Here is a 21294-nt window from a genome sequence, read left to right as displayed (position 1 = left end):
TTTAGCATGCCTTGGATTCCGTCCCCAGCACCAAAGAGAGAGAAGAAAAAACAGAGACAGCGACAGAGAAATAAATCTAGATATTGACCTTAAAGAGATCCACCCTATTGGGAAAATTTTCTAAATTAAATTTTTAAAAATTTTTAACAGAATTTAACTCTGATTTTTACATAGCTCACTATTGTAAAAGCAGGGTTATTGTTACCTCTTCTCATATAATTAAGATTCTTTCCTGGATTGTAGCCTTAACAACAGAACATACAGAGCCATCTTTGTTGTTTTTTTAATTTATTTTTATTTTTATTTTTTTGGTACTGAGGATTGAACTCTGGACCTTGCGCTTGTGAGGCCGACGGTGGAACCACTGAGCTAAATCCCTGGCCCTAGACGCATTTTCAGATGTTAAGATTCTAAACTAAAATTCTGAACTTAATGTTAAGATTGCACACTTAGAACAGTTCAAATATGCAAAAAAATTAAATGTGTAAACAGTAATTACAGTATGATCACTACTATAACATAATCCTTAAAATGCCTTTAAAGCGTCCGCAGCCATAGTACTACTTGTGTTACTCTTCAGTATCTTATCACTGCTTTTTTTTTTTTTTTTGGTACCAGGGTCCTTGCCATATCACTGTTTAAGCAATCTCTTATCTTATATTCTCAAGGGCAAACTTTCAGTAACATTCCTTTTTTTGGTGTTCCTTGATATTTTCCACACTTCCTACCTCTTGATTCCACCACATTGTACCTACCCAACTTAGCCTTTGCTATAATAGACATATTAATGTAGGTCCCCACTTGTACCCAAAACTCAAATCACACTTCATGAAGAATTTGCAGTAGAACAGTGTGGCATAGCACATCAAGTGAAACCCATATAGTCTTACAATATTCCTCTGAGTCCTGATGACTCATTTTGTAACCTGCATCTGGCCATTTCTGTTCTATCAGGGTTTGTTCATCTTGTTTTGTGTTTTATTTTTCAGATTTTCTCTCTTCATAGTTCTGTGTCACATACATCTTCCATTATAGGTAAAATCTTACCTAATTTCCAAGCCCATTGAGAATATTCTCTGGGCCTATTCCCAGTTACAAGTCTTTTGGTTTTAGAGTGGCAAGCTTCATGTCATCTTCCACTAGAGAACCCCAGCAATCATCATATTACTCTTTTCTTTCTGTAGCTTTCTATCCTCCTCTTTTATTCAGCTGGAATCTAGTTGGTCTGGTTTTAACACCCTGTTATTCTCACCTCATCTGTAGCTTATCATAGGTATATATGTCCCAATTATCCAAGACCTGTTTCAGCTTGTGCCTATTATCCAGTGTAGTAATTATTCATAGAGATCCCTTTCACTCTAGAGATTCTGTCTTGGACCAGTATATGTTTACCTATCCATAGAACACACAGAAGTTGTTTCTTTTGCAATCACAGGTATAGCTGAGCAAGTACATGCGTAGATTGGGGAGGTTGTTGTTTTTATTATTGCCATTGTTCTCCAGTTTGTTTTGTTTGTTTTGTTTTTTGGTACTGGATCGAACTCGGGTCCTTGTGCTTTCAAGGCAGGCGGCGGAACCACTGAGCTAAATCCCCGGCCTTGTTCTCCAATTTGTTTGGCTTATAATAATGTAAAATTATTTTTCTAATTATTGTAATTTGACAAGTAGAACAAATTATTATTGGGGTACTCTGTTGAAGCTAATCTTATGTATCTGTTCCCAGCATCCTCTCCTGGCTGAAGTTTATGGTATAGAGAGAAACATTATCAGGCTTAAAATCAATGAAGAGACTCCATTGAAACCCAGGTATGAGGTTTCTGATGTCCTCGTTGGCAAGCTGAGCACTGTAAGGTGAGCCAAGGAAAAGGTATCATTGATACACCCTCAGTATGTTCTTTTATCACACCTTGAGTAGATTTTGTATGTGCCTCCTACTTTACCCATTCAAATCTATAATCATTTTCATTCAGTTATATGAGGATAAATGTATCAGTTTTGTATGTTGTACATTCTGGTTTTTCTTCACCTACTATTTTAACAATTTTAGATCAAGATAATTGTTTGTTTGTTTTTTGTCAGCGGGGATCGAACTCGGGTCCTTGTGTTTGCGCAGCAGGCGGCAAAACCACTGAGCTAAATCCCCAGCCCTAGATCAAGCTAATTTTATTGACAAGCACATGTACCAGAAAATACAGATTTGATTTGCTAGCTTGGGCAGCTAACAATGGTATACATTGTTTTCTTGGTTGGTTAAATACAAACTGAGCTCAGCTATGGATTCTAACTGAAGTTAAGATCCACAAATTCCATAATACAATATAGAAGAAATGATCCATAGACTTAAGGAGATAAAGATGTTGAAGTGGAATTGTTACATGCAACCAGGTCACATAGCCCCTAGCCCTTTTGCAAGAGGATCCAGAAGATACTCCTTGATTAAGAAATACATGGGTGTGAGAACACTTGGAGAGCACTGTAGTGGATGTCTTTTCTTTTGGGGACTAGGAAATGATGGCAGTAAAATGGGCTCTGATTTGAGTAAAGAAGATGAGACCCTGGGTAGCAGAAGCAAGGTAGCAGCATTTAGTTCAGAGACAAGGTGGACATTGTTCTCCATAACACACCAGGACCCATGTATCCTGCTTCAAGGGAAACCCTAGAATCCATGGATAAGGACTGAACAGACAAAATAATAATACAGACTAAATCAGGCATAGTAGTCCACACCTGTAATCCCAGTTACTTAGGAGGATCACAAATTTGAGCCCACACTGAACAATTTATTGAGGCCTGTCTCAAAAAAGACTGGGGACATAGCTCAATCATAGGGTCCCCCTAACACTAGGGCATCCTTAATCCAACCAAGGGGGGGAAAGAGCATAAACCATCCCTCCCAACCATCCTAAAGAATCCTATGCTATTTACCAGGGTTATAGTGCACTAGAGAAAAGGAGATATCTAGACCTCTGAGGGATTTTGAGTGCTGGTTCTGAGCTTATAGCCTGAGGATCCAAAACATCCAATCTGTCAAATTGGAGGCTGATAGCAGTCAGACCATAAATAGTTAAATAAAAACTGGCCTATTTTCGTCTCCCTGTGAATCCACTCTATTTTATTTTCTCAGTTCCTGAACTTATTATTGGGATGAGAAAGAAAAGCAGTATTTAAATTCTACGTACCGGGGATTGAACTCAGGACCTTGTGCTTGTGAGGCAGGTGGCAGAACCACTGAGCTAAATCCCCAGCCTGATAAATTCTACGTACCAAAGTATCACTAGACTTTATAGACAGAATTAAAGATGATGACAGTTTACCTTTGTTAAGTGATTACATGTCAGGCCCTGTGCCAAGTGCTTTACAGACAGTCTCACTCAGTTCTCTCTAAAAACTTGTTTGTAGTTGCTTTTATTCTTTATCCTTTATAGAGAAAACAACAGAAAGGTTGGATAACTTTGTTATCCTGGTAGACATGTTCAATCCAAGCTCTCTAACGCCAAAGCCTACACTCTCACTGACAGTTTTTTATTGCCCTATGCTGTTAATTGGAATTGAAAATTACATAAACCATGTAACCTATGTAAACCTATGTAACCTTGTAAACCTATGGCAATTGATTTTTCTCTTCCTGCTTTGTTTTCCAGGCTGATTTCATGCTCAGGGGATACAGAAAGTCTGATACTTTCCGATGGAAAAGGAGATCTAAAGTGTCATATCACAGCAAACCCTTTCAAGATAGACTTGGTATCTGAAAAAGAGGTTATAATGAGCATAAATTCCCTGGGCCAATTATACTTTGAGCACCTGCAGATTCCTGAAAAGCAAAGGTATTTTTACACATTACTTGGCACATACAGACCTTAACAAGATCTGATTATGAATACCAGTTGCCTAAATATATAACAAATTATTCCAGAAAGTCAGTTTTCCAACCGAGCACAGTAGTGCACACCTGTAATCCAAGCACTGAGGGAGCCTGGGGCAGGAGAATAGAAAGTTTGAGTCCTGCCAGGGCAACATAGTAAGACTTTTGTCTCAAAAAATAAATACATAAATAAATAAGAAGGGCTAGGATGTAGCTCAGTGGTAGAGCGTCCCTGCATTCCGTCACATCACCAGTACTGAAAAAGAAAAGTTGGCTTCCCTTATTTACTATGTTATTATTCTGAGACATTTCATCTTTTCATCTGTGCAGGTGAATATAGGCTTTGTGACAAAAATGATTCCCAAACTTTTGAGAATGTTACACTTTAGACACATTGTGACTGATAACATTCTCTACCTTTTACGCCCTTCTAAATAAGCAGTGTTAGGGCCAGGGATTTAGCTCAGTGGTTTCGCTGCCTGCTGCCCAAGTGCAAGGACCTGAGTTTGATCCCCGATACCAAAAAAAAAAAAAAAAAGGCACTGTTGACAGATGTTATGTGCACTAGTATATCTTCAGAATGTCACTTTAGTCCCTTAAAATGACACGAATAACCAACATTTGAATAGTCCAGGGATTTTCTGGGACCATGCAGTTGTTTGTTGCAGGCCACATGATTAGAAAGTAAATAGGAAGAGATTCTTCTTTCATTTTTTATCAGTTACAGTTTTTAAATCTCCTAGTTTGTAGTTCTTTGTATTTTATCATAATATTGAACATATTTACTCTGCAGAAAGCATTTAACATTCATTATTTCTACATAGTAATTTTTTTTGAGATTCAACTTAGTTTTATTTAAAAATTTTAATTTTTAAAATGCCTTATTTTCTAAGGGGCTGGGATTTAGCTGAGTGGTAGAGTCCTTGCCTGTCATACAAAAGGCTCTGAGTTTCAATCACAGTACCACAAAAAACAATCACACACTCTTGGAACTACTAAGTGATTATAGTAAGAATGCAGGATACAAGGTTAATATACAAAAATCAACTGCTTTTCTGTATATCAGCAGTGTACAAGTGGAATTTGAAATAAAAAATGCATTTTACACTCCACCGAAAGATTTTTAGATTTGATAATCAAATTCAAATTCAGTGGTGTAGCTGGATACAAAGCAACACTCAAAAGTCAATAGCCTTCCTGTACACAAATAACAGACTCACAGAGAGAGAAATTAGAGAAACAATCTCTTTCACAATAGCATACCAAAAAAAATGAAATACCTAGAAATCAATCTAATGAAGGAAGCAAAAGGCCTCTACATTGAAAACTACAGTACTCTGAAAAAGGAATTGAAGAGGATATCAGAAAATGGAAAGATGTACATTGTTCTTGGATAGGAAGAGGCAATATAGTGAAAATGGCCATACTTCCAAAATTGTTACACAGATTCAGTGCAATCCCAGTCAAAATCCCAACAGAATATCTCACAGAAATAGAAAAAAAAATCCTAAAATTCATTTGGAACTGAAGAGACCTGGAATAGGAAAGCTAATTCTGGGCAACAAAGGCAAGGGAGGAGGTATCACAATCCCTGACCTGAAATTATACTACAAAGCTATTGTAATAAAAACAGCATGGTACTGGCAAAAGAACAGACCTGAGGACCAATGGAACAGACTAGAGGATGCAGAAACAACTCCAAACACACTCAGACACCTTATCTTTGACAATGGAGCCAAATACCTTCACTGAAAGAAAGATAGCGTCTTTAATAAATGGTGCTGGAAAAACTGGCTTTCCACGTGCCAAAGATTGAAACTAGACCCATATTTTTCACCATGCACTAAGCTAAAATCAAAATGGATCAAAGATCTAAATATTAAAACAGAAACACTGAATCTACTGGAAGAGAGAATAGGTAGAAAGCTTGAGGACATAGGAGTAGGCAAAGACTTCATGAACGAAACCCAGACTGCATGGGAAATACTACAAAGAATCAACAACTGGGACCTCATCTTATTAAAAAACTTTTGCACAGCAAGAGAAACCACCATAAGAGTGAAGAGACAACCCACAGTGTGGGAAAAATTTTTTACCAGCTGTTCAGATAAAGGACTGTTATTTAGAATATATAAAGAACTAAAAAAAAAATCAGATCCCTCAAATTTAAAGAGCCATTGCAAAAATGGGCATCTGAAATAAAAAGACACTTCTCAGGTAAAGAATTAGAAATGGCAAGGGCCGGGGATTTAGTTCAGTGGTTCTGGTGCCTGCCTCGAAAGCGAAAGGTCCCAAGTTCTATCCCTGGTACCAAAAAAAAAAAAGAATTAGAAATGGCAAATAAATATATGAAAAAATGTTCAACATCACTGGTCATTTGAGAGATGCAAATTAAAACAATGGTGAGATTCCACCTCACCCCAGAAAGAATGGCTGCTATCAAGAAATCAACCAATAACAAATGCTGGTGGGGCTGTGGAGAAAAAGGAATCCTCCTCAACTGTTGGTGGGCGTGCAGACTGGCGCAACCACTGTGGAAATCAGTATGGAGATATCTCAAAACACTAAAACTAGAGGTTCCATTTGACACAAGTATACCTTTTCTTGGTATCTTCCCAACAGAATTAAAAGCATCATACTGCAGCAATATATGCACACCCATGTTTATAGCAGCACAGTTTGTAATAGCTAAATCTTGGAAACAGCCCAAATGCCCATTAACTGACAAGTGGATAAAGATGTGGGTTTTTTATACAATGGAGTACTACTCTGCCATAAAGAAGGATGAGCTTCAGACATTTATAGCTAAATGGATGCACCTTGAGACCATACTCTTTAAGTGAAATAAATTGGATACACATGTTTAAATACCACATTGTTTTTCTGGTGTGAGAAACTGTGAAAATTTTTTTTAAAAAAGGTTTTACTACATTATATTATAACCCAAAACATGAAATATTTAGGTATTAATCTAACAAGATAGGTATAAGAAAAACTACAAAATAAGACAGGCCTGGTGTGGTGAAATCAAATAGTAACACACTGGCAAGGCTGCAGGGGGAAAAGGAACCCTTCTATATTGTTGGTGGGAATGCAAACTAGTTCAACCACTATGGAAATCAGTGTGCCAATTTAAAAAAAGTAAAACCAGAAATTCCATTCAGCCCAGCTGTTCCCCTTCTAGATATCTTCCTGAAAGAATTAAAGACATCATATTACAGTGATATATGCATGCCTATGTTTATACCAGCATAGTTCATAACAGCTAAATCTTGGAAGGAGCCCATATGTCCACCAACAGATGAATGAATGGATTTAAAAAATGTGGTATTTATACACAATGGAGTGCTACTCTGCCATAAAAAGGATAAACTTGACTCATTTGTTGGAAAATGGATGCACGTTAAGACCATAATGTTAAGTGAAATAAATCAGACACACACACTAAAATATTCCATGCTTTCTCTTATATGAGAAACTCAAAATATAAAGAACAAGTAAAAGATAATAGGAAGATAGATCTTTCTCAGAGGGGAAGGGGATTAAGAGATAGAGGAAGGGAGGGAAGGGGATGAAAAAGAGAACTGAGATGTGTTATGTACATGTACCAACTCCCCACAAGGAATGTAGTCATTGTGTACTGCAAACATGTACTAATAAAAAGGATTTACTATAAAGCTGCAGTAATCAACATGGTATGGTGCTAGAGAATAGACAGTTTGATCAGTAAACAGGATAGAGAGGTCTGAAATAGACTTATAAATAGAGTCAACTGATCCTGACAGCAAAGACAATACAACAGAGCAGATAGTCTTTTCAGCACTGGAACAATTACACATCCACATGGAGAAAATTAATCTAGACACAGACCTTATACCCTTCACAAAAAGATGATCTTAAAATGAATCAGAGACCCAAATATAAAACAAGAAGCTGTTAAACTCTTGGAAGATAACATAGAACACCTAGGTGACCTTGGATATGATGACCTTTTGGATATAACATCAGAGAAACAATTGACAAGCTCACCATTAAAATTAAAAACTTCTAGGCCGGGGATTTAGCTCAGTGGTTTCGCCACCTGCTGTGCAAGCACAAGGACCCGAGTTCGATCCCCAGTACCAAAAATAATAAATAAAAATTAAATTAAATTAAATTAAAAACTTCTGTTCTATGAAATATGCCAAGAGAATGAGAAAATGAGCTGTGGTTTGGGAGAAAATATTTGCAAAAGACACATCTGATAAATTATACAAAGAATTCTTAAAACTCAATAAGAAAAAAAAAATTTTTTGTCTTTTTTGAGATAAGGTTTTGCTGTGTACTTTGGGCTGGCCTTGAGCTCACTATGTAGCCCAGGCTGGCCTCTAAAACTCACAGCAATCCTCCTGCCTCAGCCTCCCCAAGTGTTGGGATTACAGGTGTACATCAACACACCTGGGTAGGAAAAGATTTTTAAAACAATGAAAAAATAGTTAAAATGGTAAAAAAAAAATCTCACCAAAGAAGATATACACGAGGCAAGTGAGTATATTAACACCCTGTGTCTCAAGGGAGTTGCACATTGAACCAAGGAGATTCCAGCACACATCTGTGAGAATGACCAAAATCTAAAACTCTGACAATACCAAATATTGAAGATGTGGAATAATATTTCATTCATTGCTGGTGGGAATGTAAAATGGTAGAGCTATTTTTGGAAGACAGTTTGGCAGTTTCTTACAAAAGTAAACATACTATTACCATATAATCCAGCAATCATGCTCCTTGGCATATACCAAATGAATTGAACGTTTATGTTCACAGAAGAACCTATCATAGATATCCACTTTATTTGTACTTGCTAAACATGAAATCGGCCAAAATGTCTATTAGTAGATGAACAGACAAACTGGTATATTGGGGAATGGAATACACTGTTCAACACTAAAAAGAAATGAGCTATTAAGCCATGAAAAATCATAGAGAGAATTTAAATGCATATTCTAAGTGACAGAAGCTAATCTTTAACTATAGGTCATTATAAAAAAGACAAATATGGTTTTGACCCATCTTGTAATTTTCCATTGGGTCTTATTGTTTTGTCCCACTTTGTACCCACTTCACCTCATGGCTTTACCTTTGAAAAGCGGGATGGATGGGCAGCCCACTTTCCAGTCCCCCTTCTGTCTCTTAGACAGAAGCTGTCTTTCAATAAATTTTTCCTACACTTAAAAAAAAAAAAAGACAGGTTTTGCATCGCTAACAAGTTCTGCGGTGACTGACGAGGGGACATTACACTTTGGGAGTCCCTGGCATATGAACTTCAGCATAAGACTTGGACGGCTCTAGGAAGCTGAATATCACACTTTCATTAACAGTCATCTAGAAGACTCTTTGATCTTTTGAGGGCAGAGAAGCTCAGCCGGGTCCCAGCACCCAGAAGGAAGCTCCCTTCCTCCATCCCAGGCTCCTAGGGCAGAGAAGCTCAGCTGATCCCAGCACCTGGAAGGAAGCTTCCCTGCTGCCATCCTAGGCTCCTGGGGCAGAGAAGGTGAGCTGTGTGGGCCCCAGAAGCTCACCTCCCCCCCCCCCCGCCGTGGAAATGAGAAAACACATAAACAAGCCTCAAAAACAGTTCCAGATCACCTACAGCAACCCCAAAGGGAAACGAGATGGAACATTCTGATACTCAACCACCTGGACTCTCTGAACTGGCAACAAAAGAGGATCTGGGAAAAATGAAATCAGAAATAATTACTCAGATAACAGCAAAGATTTTGCTCATGGTGCAAGACATGATTAATAAATCTAGAGAGGACACAGATAAAAAAAATAGAGGATCTGAGGAACATGATGGAATCCCAACATAGGAAACAAATGGAATCCATAAAACATACAAACAGATTTCCAAGAGATTAAAAACTCCATGGAAAGTCTGTGCAGCAGAATGAACCAATGTGAGGATAGAATTTCACATATAGAAGATAAGATTGCAATTAGTGAGGGAAAGAAAAATTGCTTTAAAATTGTAAGAGAACACAAGAAATCAATCCAGCAGCTGCTAGATGATGCAAAGAAGAATAACATAAGACTGATTGGAGTCAATGAAGAAAGAGGAGAGAGTGCAGATGACATAAAAAAATTGATCACAGAAGTGATGGCAGAAAACTTCCCAAGGAGGAGAAAAGAACTTGACATACAGATAAGTGAGGCAGCTAGCTTATATCCAAAAAAATCTATATCCAGCTAGCCTTAATCCAAAAAAATCTACACATAGGCATATAATAGTTAGGATTCCAGAAATCCAACAGAAGAACAAAATTCTACAAGCAGTGAGAGAAAAGAAACAAATCACATATAAAGGAAAGCCCGTCAGATTCACATCAGACTTCTCAATGCAAACCCTCAAGGCAAGAAGAGCTTGGAGTGATGTATTTCAAGCCCTAAAGGAAAACAGCCTCCAACCCAGATTGATGTACCCTGCAAAACTATCTTTCAAAATGGTTGGAGAAATAAGATCTTTTCATGATAAAGAGCACCTCAGGAACTTCATGAATACCAAACCAGCACTCCAAAAAATTTTAGACAATACCCTAGGAAAAGACAATGAGGATCACAACCGCAGGAAACCCAGCAGAATGAATCCATTGGGCGTGACAAATGAAATGCAAAGGGGGAGAATCCAACAAAAAGAAAAAGTCATGACAAGGCTTTTAAAACTTTGAACTTCCATCTCCCTAATGAGTGTATGATTCAATCTTGTTATTGTACTGATTAGTATCTTTCTGATTCTAGAGTTGCACACCATTCCTTGTGCTATACTGGCTGTTTATCATCTTATGTCTACATTTTAATTGGGTTGTCTATTAATGAGCTCTAAGAGTTCTTTATATATTCTGGTCACAGGTTATATGCATTGTAAATATGGTCTGTTTAAGGACTACTTTTCATTTTAATGAGGTCATTTAAAGTTCTAAATTTTGATGGAATCTCATTTATCAGTTTTTTTCTTTTATACATCATGTCTTTTGTATCCTAGGTAGTTCTTGCCTACCCTAAATTCATGAACATTTTCCCTTATAATTTCTTCTTAAAGTTTTATACTTTTAGGCTTTCTTATTTAGGTTCATAGATCCCTTTAAGTTATTTTCATTTATGGAAAAAAAGGATGAGGTTAATTTTTTATATATGGATACCAGGTGTTCTAGTGCCATTTGCTGAAAACACTATCTCTTCCTCGGCTCTTGAATTGAGTTTATATTCTATAAAATGCTAATGTTAAATAATCTTTCAAAACTCAGTGGACCATATATGTGTGGTTCTATTTCTAGATTCTCTGTTTTATTCAAATGATCTATATGTCTTTCCTTACACCAACACTGCCTTGATTACTGTAGCTCTAGAAAAAGTCTTAAAATTAGGTACTAAACATCTTACAACACTGTTTTTGTTTTTGTTTTTGTTTTAACTTTTCTAGGTCCTTTGTACTCCTACATAACTTTTAAATTTCAATATCCAATTCTTCATTTATAGCAAGTATACACAGACCTGAATTTTTATATACACCTTGTGTTTTCTAATCCTGCTAAATTCAAGTATAAGTTCTAGGGGCTCCTAGAGATTTCTTAGTATTTTCTCTGTAGATGATCATTTCATCTACATATAAAGATTTTGCTTCTGCCGTGCCAATCCTATCCTAGTTGTGTCATTTTATTGCCAGACTATTTTGTTGGGGCCTAGGATTCAAAGTTTAATGGACAGGTAAAGAATAAGCATATCTGCCCTTATTTCCCACTTTAAGGAGAAAGCATTGTATCTTCTCCACTCATATAAGGTGTTCTCACTGGAAGTATGGAGTATATGTCTTTAATCTGTTGAGAAGGTTCTGTTCTATTTCTAGTCTCCTGATAGTTTTTTTCATGAACAGCTGTAGAATTTGGTCCAATACTCTTTCTCTAACTAGTGACAGGATCATATGGCTTTCTCCTTTCCTGTGTTAAAATGATGACTTTTGGGGTGGATCTTCCAATGCTGAACCAACACTGCCATCCCTATAACAAAACCACTTTCTACATCCTGCCAGATCTGACTTCTAATAGTTTGTCTTGTTAAACAAATTTCTATCTATGTTCATACTTTTTTCTTCTATTATCTTTATGCAGTTTTAGGATTAGCACAATGTTGATTTCCTAAAATGAGGGGAGAAGTGTTCCTACTTTTTTCTGCTTTAATTGTTTGATATAATTTATCAGTTAAAATGTTTATGAGCCTGCTGTTGTCATATAGGTAGGTTTTCAAGCTAGGAATATACTTTCTTTAATAGGTGCTATTCAAATTTTATATTTCCTCCAGAGTTAGTTTCATTAATTTGTCTTCCAAGGTACTTCTTAGAAGTTGTCAAATTTATTTCAAAAAAGATTTTTAATATGCTTTCTATATCCTTTTAAATTCTGTAAAATCTGTAGTAATGTCTCCTAGATCTTAATATTGTAATTTAAAAATGTATAACTGATATTGTGTAACAGGAAGAAAAGGTCTAAAAGAGCAGGGGAATTGGGAGGGGTAGGGGAAGGGAAAAAAGGGAAAGGAAAAAATATGAGAAGAGGAAAAAAATGGAAACAAGGTCTTTGCAAACGGGGAAGGGTGGGCAGGGGAAGGGGAAAAAAAATAAGAACCAAGAGACTCATGTAATGGTACAGGATCCCAATGATGAATGTAACTGTATTTTATACCTAAAATGTACCAATAAAGTTAATGGGGAAAAAAAAAGACAAAGCTGCAGAGACAGTAAAAAGATGAGTGGTAGCCAGGGGTTGTAGGGAGAGAAGGGTGAATCAGCCAGACACAGAGGCCTTTCAGAGTAGCAGAACTGCCCTATATGATGCTTCAGTGGTGAATTACTATCATTATACATCCAAGCCCACAGAACACCAAGGGTGAACCCTAATATAAGCACTGGATTTTGGCTGATGATGTGTCGATTTGAGCTGACCAAATGTATCAAATGTACCAGTGTGGTATAGGATGGCAGTGGTAGGGTAGATGGGAACTCTACTCTCTGCTTATTTCTGCTGTGCACCTAAAACTGTTCTATTAATAGATAAAGTCTATTAATTTTTTGAAAACTTTAAAGGCAGTATACCAGGGAAATGTTTAAGAATTAAAAATGAATGTGGACAATGTAGAAAGAGCTCGTCTGAATCGATATGCAAAAACATAAGCAAATTTTTAAATGATGTGATACAAACTGCAGCAATTCATATTAACATAACAAATGTCAAAATATTAAATGAGTGAAAAAAGCATGTCACAAAAGAATATGTACAGTATACTTTTATTTACATAAAAATTTAAAGGTAAAACCAAAGAAGATTCATGTATACGTGGAAATAAAACATCAAGGGAATTATTAACACTAAACTTTATAAAGTGGTTACCTCCGAAGGACAGAGTGGAGGCAGATGCATTTGAAGAGAGGTTCACAGACACCCCAGAGGAGCAAGTTATTCTGGTTGCTTAAGCTTAATGGTGTGTCAAAGTTGTTTATTTCGTTTTATTCTTTAAACTCTTTGAATACAATGTATCTTTTATTTACATACTGTGCTTTACACTGAAGACAATCATAGTGAGTATGAATAAACAATTTACAGAGGAATAGAAGTACTATTAAATGTATGAAAAGGTAGCCTATGCTGGGGATTTAGCTCAGTGGTTCTGGCACCTGCCTTGCAAGCGCCAGGGTCCAGAGTTCGATCCCTGGTACCAAAAAAAAAGGTAGTCTACATCATTACTGGTTACAGAAGTACAAATGAAATTCATTATCCTTTCTAAACTTTTAGAATGATAAGGACTCAAAAGATTGATAAATCCAGTGTCATGAGGAGACAAGCTCTCAAGTGCAGTTGTGGGTAGTAGAATAAACTGTCGCAATCATTCTGGAAGACTGCATTATGTTATGTAATATTATTAGCCTGACAGTGAGGCAAGGGTGCTATATACTACCTTGTTAATTTTTATTTTATTGAAATTTTATGAACATGTGTTACATTTTTAATAAAAAAGTTGATAAATGTATTTTAAAGGGTTAAGAAAATTCACATACATCTACCATTGTGTAAGAAATCAAGCTATTGGTTTAATGTTCATCATGAATGTTTGGTTTTATAAACTCATTTACTTTTATAATGATGTTATAAGTTAAAGGATATAATTTATGAGATCCTAAAAGATGGAAATTAAGATCTTTGTCATTAAACAAAATTCTGTCATTCTTTCCTTTGAGTGAAACAACTTTATTTATGTTAAAACAGAACTACCAAAGAAAATGAGAAGAGTACATCAATTGACACCTCTCAGGTAACCTAGATTGAGCAAGTTGTTATCTTCTTCATCACTATAATAAATATGCAGTGTGTAGTGAATTCTGTTCCTCCCACAGAATGTAAAATGCATTACTACATATAAATGGAATCCCGTCTCTTTTGCTCACCTTATCATACTGATTCATTCATTCATTTATTCATAAAAGCAGATACATCCTGAGTGCCTGCTTTTTGCTAGGCATTACATTAGGCAAAGATAATCAACCTTGAATGAAACAAACAGCAAATAAGTCCTCTTGGAACTTGTCCAATCTCTTGGTGAAAGCAGACATTGACTAAGTACTTAGGAACAAGAGGAGTTTTACAGAAAGGAGCTGTAGGAGAATACAATAAGGGGCCTGACCTAAGGTGAGGGTCTAGAAAAACCTCCTGAAGGAAGTAATATTAAAATTGAAACTGATGCATTAGCGAATAAGAAATTGTTTGTAGGGCTGGGGATTTAGCTCAGTGGTTCCGCACCCTGCCTCGCAAGCACAAGGTCTCAAGTTAGATCCCTGGTACAAAAAAAAAAAAAAAGGAAGAAATTGTTCGTGAAGGGATGAGAAACTGTATATAGGGAGGAAGAAAGGAAAGCAAAGGGAAGGGTGGTGAGTAATAAGGCTAGAGAGATGGGCAGGGGCTGCTCTGTGGAGAGTCACAGTAACTTATTCAACAGATGTTTATTGAGTACCCCCTATGTGACAGGCACTGTTCAAGACATTGGTGGTTCATCATTGAACAAATCTGACTTTTGTCATGAAGCTTACCTTATAAGCCATGTTAATCTGCTTGAATTTATCCTAAGAACAAATGAAAACCGTGGAAAAGTTCTAAGCAGCAAAAGCATAGCTTTATTTCTTTATTCAAAAGATTTTTGGCTGAATTATGAAGAATGAATAATCTAGAAGTCTTATCTTCATTCATAGTCACACAAATCTTAAGAGAAGCATGACAATAGCTATGGCTGCCTTGAATGGCAAAATAATAGTACAATAAGGACTTTATGCATGAAGGCAAGCACTGTACCACTGAGCTACATTCCCAGCCCTAAATGCTTCTATTTATTAAGAATTGATCCACAGTGATGAGCATAAGAGAATTTTTTTCCATTTCCAAATAAAAAAGATAAGTGCGTAGCTTTGCACAGAGATGCGACAGAATGTCAAATGAGCTTTTGAGGCGATGCCTAACTAGACAGCTTATGAATTATTGTTATTGTTGTTGTTGCTAGCATTTTATGGTATTGGGAATTGAACCCAGTGCCTTCACTCTGGCTACATCCCCAGCCCTTTTTGTTTTTTTATTTTGACACAAGGTCTCACAGAGTTGTGTAGCCAGGAGTAGAACTTAAGATCCTCCTGTCTCAGCTACATGCTGGAATTACAGTGATTTTTGAGCCACAAACCCTTTGCAAGAATTTGATGAAAGCTATGAATCATCTCTGAAGAAAAAATTTTAATTTCATATTTTTGAGGGAATTCACAGACTCTAAAGTCCACATCCATGAACCCAAGATAATAAACGTTACCTTAAGGATTTTGGCATGAATTAATTTTTTTTTTCGGACTAGGGCTCAAACTCAGGACCTCACACTTACCAGGCAGGTTCTGTGCTACTGAGCTATATCCCAAGCCCTGGTGTGATTTTTTTTAAATGCACGGGTTCACTTTACAGAAGCTTTAATTATGAAAATAAAATCTTGAAATGAGCTCATTTGAAAGAAATATACATTTCATACATACAAGTTTTTTGAACTTTCATTTTACTAGGGAAAAGACATAAAGCTGAAAAAGTATAAAGCTCTAGATTGAAAGGGTATAGTTCTGAGCAGTTATTGCCAGCCCAGCTAACTTGACTTCTCAAAACAACACAAACGTATAGCCTGCAGTCTAGGCAGCTAATTTAAGTAGGAAAAAGAGAGTGCCTATCTCAGGAAAAAAAAAAAAAACAACTCTGTTTAAATTCTCTCAAAAATAGACTGAAATCACTAGGTGTGGTGGCACATGCCTGTAATTCCAGCACTTTGGAGACTGAGGCAAGAGGATTGCTGTGAGTTTGAGGCTAGCCTGGGCTACGTAGTGTGTTCAGGGCCAGCCTGAATTACAAAGGGAGACGCTGCCTCAAAAAACAACAATAACAGGGTCAGGGATTTAGCTCAGTGGTTTCACTGCCTACTGCACAGCGCAAGGACCCGAGTTTGATCTGGGGTACCAAAAAGACAACAACAACAACAAAAATTGACTGAAGTTATTTGATTCTCAGTGTTTTACATCACAAATTTATAATAAAAAATGTGTAATTCTTACATATGCAAAGACTATATTTTTCAAAGTACTTTCATAGCATTTTAGTGTGTGCAAAGATATTCATGTCAAATGATATAGTAGTTCCTCAGAAAATTAAACATAATTAAAATCTAGCTGGGCATGCTGACAAACACCTATAATCCAGCACTCAGGAGGCTGATGCAGGAAGATTGCTGTGAGTTTGAGGCCAGCCTGAATTATAGAGAGAGACCCTGTCTCAAAAAAAAAAAAATGAAAGTCTGATCCAGCAGTTGCATTTCTAGGTATGTACCCCAAAGTGAAGGCATAGCAGCACTATTCACAGTAGCCAATAGGAGGAAGCCACTCAAGTGTCTTGATGGGTGAGGGCATAAACAAAATTATATACGTGCAATGGATATTAAAAGATATTAAAAGCCTTAAAGAGGAAAGAATTTCTGATACATGTTACAAAATGAATGAAGCTTGAAGACATTATCCTAAGTGATACAAGCCAATCATAAAAGAACAAATACTGTGTGACTCTACTTTCTGAAGTACCTAGAGTAGTCAATTCATACAGATAGTAGAATGCTGTTGCCAGGAGTGGTATAGGGAGAAATGGGGAATTATTGTTTCATGGTTAGGGAGGATCCATTTGGGAAGCTGAAGAAGTTCTGGAGATAGATTGGTGATAATACCATCACACAACAGAGTAAAATGGTCAAAATGGTAAATTATATGTTGTATATATTTTACTACAGAAAATGTATGGCAGCTATAGTTTATAAGGGTGTTAATTGACATTTATATTAAGCACAGATTTTATTTGTGAAATGTACTGGCATCATAAGTTAGGGTTCTAAAGTGAACTCATTTTCTCAGTCTTTTTTTTTTTTTTTTTGGTACTGGGAATCCAACTCAGGACCTTGCGCTTGCGAGGCAGGCAGTGGAACCACTGAGCTAAATCCCCAGCCCTCAGTCTAATTTTTTAATAAGCCAAGCATGCTATTTTGGTATCTCTATTTGTTGTACTTTATAAACTCAGTTTTTGCCCCTTTTTGTACCAACAGGAAGATCAAGAGGATCTAGGCCTGTGGGAAGAGAAATTTGGAAATTTTCTTGATGTCAAAGCTAATGGTAAATTAAAATTGGAGATGTATTAAAACAGATCATTCCAAAATGGAAAATGGCTAAATATCTCAAAGTCTCTTGAACTTTGGCACCTAAAACAAGTAACTTCTGTAAGGTGAACAGAAATCTCAGATTTGGGTTCCTTATCCTTCCATAATACATTCCCATAGAGATGTGATTCTATGCCCTTGGTGGCAAGTATAAGAAAAGTATAGACCACCTGGAGCTCATGGTCTCAGGAACAGGCCTGGAACAACACACTGGTTGCATTATTCCATAGATCAGATAGCTACAAACTCCACATTTGTGTGTGTGTGTGTGTGTGTGTGTGTGTGTGTGTGTGTGTGTTAGGGACTGGGGATTGAACCTAGGACCTTCACATTGATCTGTATCTCCATGTCCCCAGACCTTTTTTATTTTTATTTCTTTTAATTAACTTTTTTTTTGGTATGGGGGATCGAAGTCGAGTCCTTGCACTTGCAGGGCAAGCAACGGAACCACTGAGAATCCCCGGCCCTTTTTTATTTTTTATGTTGAGATAGGCTCTCACTGTGTCACAAAGTTGCCCAGGGTAGCCTTGAATTCTAGTCCTCTTGCTTCAGTCTCCCAGAGTGCTGGGCGTATAGGCATGTGCCACCATGCCTGGCTGTTCACATTGTATTTTTACTTTTAAGTTATGGTAAAATAAGTTCTTGAGTTCATCAGCTCCGGTATTCTAATTCAGCAGTCTCAGCCTTTTTCATGCCTTGCCATCATTCCCATGGGTGTCGCGTACCCATCTGTGACATTTCTCATTGTATTAGTCATCTTTCCCATTGCTGGACACAATACCTGATGCTCACAACTTAAAGGAGGAAAGGTTTGATTTAGCTCACAGTTTGGGCAAATTCGGTCCATGGTCAGCTGGCTCCGAAGAGGGCATATCATAGTGGAAGGCATGGAGAAGAACAGCTGCTTGTTTCATGGTGGCTAGGGAGCAGAGCAGGAGAGCAACACCTGAGAGGAACCAGCGAGGGCCTAGGTATAGTACGTGTGATCACTCTTCCATCACACACCCAAGAGCATGCTGTACTAATCAGCTAGGTATTTCTTTATTTACTTTTATTTTTTTGGTACCGGGGATTGAACTCGGGTCCTTGTGCTTGCGAGGCAGGTGGCAGAACCACTGAGCTAAATCCCCGGCCCTTCAGCTAGGTATTTCTTAATCCATTGAAGTTCATCTATCACCATTTATGGTCACACTCACCAAGCTTAGTGATGGGGTTAAGGAAGTGGGGATAGAGTTTGTCTCTTTAGGACGTCCTTCTTTGGTACGTGGGGCTATGAGGTTAGAAAAATACTCATTTTCCTCTTCCTGCCTACCGTATAGAATAACATGTTCCTTGACTCCTTGAGAATCTTTGTTCTAGCCATTTATATTTACAGCATAGCACAGTGATGGCAAACCTTTTAGAGCTTTCAATGATACAAACAGCCCACTGTGGCATGGGTGCCATATGTTCACCACCATTGGCATAGTATAATAAGCAAGGTTGAAAGAATGTTGAAGTTTTTTAAAAAGGGAGTGGCTTTTAGGCTTTTCTTTCTGTAATATAATATTTTGTACCTTTTCTTTCCACGAACTCCTATAAATAAGGACCATTTGGTGTCAGATACTTCAATGTGAGTGTAAATTTAAGTCAATGTTATGTGTCTGGTTATTTGGACTTTTCCCGTATCTCTAAAAGAATTGTGAAATAAAGGACCTTGTGTTTTTTTAGAGGAAATTTATATACCTACAATTATGGGGAAATAGTATTTTGAGGAGCTAGAAAAGTGACATGACATGATAGTCCCTGTAGGCAACCATAAGACAATGCTGGCAGTAAGGCTTAGTTACCATGTAGAAGACATTCATTCACATAAAAGTGCTCAATAGTCTTTGCTCCCTAGAGCAAAGAAGTATATGATGTACTTTACAAAAATTTCAATGAGGAAAAGAACCTAAAACGTTGTAAATGTATTTTACAAATAGCAAAGAGATGCATTTATTATAAATGAGGACACAGCTTTAGCACACAGTTAAGGCAACATAAATATAGAATTAATGGCTATCTCAGCACTAGATTTGTTTTTTTTTTTTAGCACACAGTTAAGGCGACATGAATATAGAATTAATGGCTATCTCAGCACTAGATTTTTTTTTTTTTTTTTTTTTGAACTGGGGATTGAACTCGGGTCCTTGCGCTTGCGCAGCAGGCGGCAAAACCACTGAGCTAAATCCCCAGCCCTAAGGCGACATGAATAAAAGTGACCAGAGAGCTTTGCCTGATGTTCCAACAGTGCTTGAATACAGTGTCTTACAGAGTCAGGGCAGAGCATTTGCTGATTGATCAAGCCAGGTTCAGGTCTCCCTACCCTTGGTCTAGTCATTTTGCTCTGCTCAACCAACAGAATCTCCTTAATTGATGGTCCTCTTGAGAAGCAAAACTTAAATCAGAATTCTGGTTTTCACAGGTCCTGCCTCCATTGGTTTAGATTTCTCCTTGCATGGATTTGAACATGTCTATGGGATCCCACAGCATGCAGAATCACACCAGCTTAAAAATACTAGGTAAGTGAAAACAAAAATTCTTACAGAAGACTAGTTTGATACTGTTTGTAGAGTTTTAAGAACCTTCCTTGAATGGTCACCCAAAGCAGAAGTTTTCAGGGCTTGGTTTTTTTTTGGTAAAAAACACAATTATAAAAACTATAATACTGAACTTAATAGTACAGAGGAACCAAAAATAGGAAGCTGCTCTGATTGAAGCACGAGATCTTTCTCTCTAGGTCTTGGGCTTATCTTGAAAGGCCTTTTTGTGGAACCTTGGGAAAATGTACTGTGAAAGATCACTGACCTAAATAGAACAGTGATCCAGAGAGCTGAAAAGTATGGCATCTCATGTTATTCCCTTGGGGAGATCATTTCAGACTTATACTAGTAACAGATGTGAGAGGCATCAGACTAAGAGGGGGGAGAGAGAGAGAGAGAGAGAGAGAGAGAGAGAGAGAGAAAGAAACAGAGTCTGACAAAGGGTGTCAGGTTCCAGAACTGCTTACCTGACAGGCAAGTCCATCAGAACCTGTGCTGCTCTCATATCAACCTGGTTCTGTACTCCACCCCCACCCTAATTCAGTTCTGATCTTTCCTGACTCTGCTGTGGGGAAAGATGTTAAGACACTCCTTTTGTTCTAGCTACAGAGAAGTACTCACAAAATGTATCAGAGAATGCTTAGTGTGTGCTTGCTATTGTAGAGGTGTCATGGGAGACCTCCCCTCAAAAGAGAGGTTTAGAAAAGATAGCTAAGATACAGGAGTGCCAAAAGAACCAAAGGAGGAGAGTCATATTCACCCAGGTTGGTTCAGGAAACCCTTAGGGAAGTGGTAAGTGTTCTATCCATAAATGATACATCTGTGATGATAACATGATAATCCTTATTGTCGTTTTAGGGATGGAGATGCTTACCGTCTTTATAACCTGGATGTCTATGGATATCAAATACATGACAAAATGGGCATTTATGGTTCAGTGCCTTATCTCCTAGCCCACAAACTGGACAGGACTATAGGCATTTTCTGGCTGAATGCCTCAGAAACACTGGTGGAGATCAATACAGAGCCTGCAGCAGAGGTGAGCTGTGGATCATGGCTGCATGTCATACTTACAGA

The 21294-nt window shown here is 37.4% G+C and overlaps 1 protein-coding gene across 4 annotated transcripts in view; it reads left to right on the top strand.

The window, feature by feature from the left end:
• Ganc (glucosidase alpha, neutral C) overlaps positions 1-21294 on the top strand; it is a 71640-nt gene that overhangs the window by 13346 nt on the left and 37000 nt on the right. For all 4 annotated transcript variants that reach the window (XM_021241863.2, XM_004861640.4, XM_013078403.3 and 1 more), the window contains 6 exons: positions 1724-1851; positions 3642-3824; positions 14155-14200; positions 17543-17609; positions 20100-20196; positions 21076-21256. In XM_021241863.2, coding sequence (XP_021097522.1) covers positions 1724-1851; positions 3642-3824; positions 14155-14200; positions 17543-17609; positions 20100-20196; positions 21076-21256 — 702 coding nt within the window. The remainder of the gene's footprint in view (positions 1-1723; positions 1852-3641; positions 3825-14154; positions 14201-17542; positions 17610-20099; positions 20197-21075; positions 21257-21294) is intronic.

The sequence above is a fragment of the Heterocephalus glaber genome, unplaced genomic scaffold (assembly GCF_053883595.1).
Source record: "Heterocephalus glaber isolate CG9 unplaced genomic scaffold, H.glaber_assembly_v1.0 deba00000809, whole genome shotgun sequence".
Lineage (NCBI taxonomy): Eukaryota > Metazoa > Chordata > Mammalia > Rodentia > Bathyergidae > Heterocephalus > Heterocephalus glaber.
Note: the sequence above shows the minus strand (reverse complement) of the source record. Positions and strands in the feature narration are given on the sequence as shown.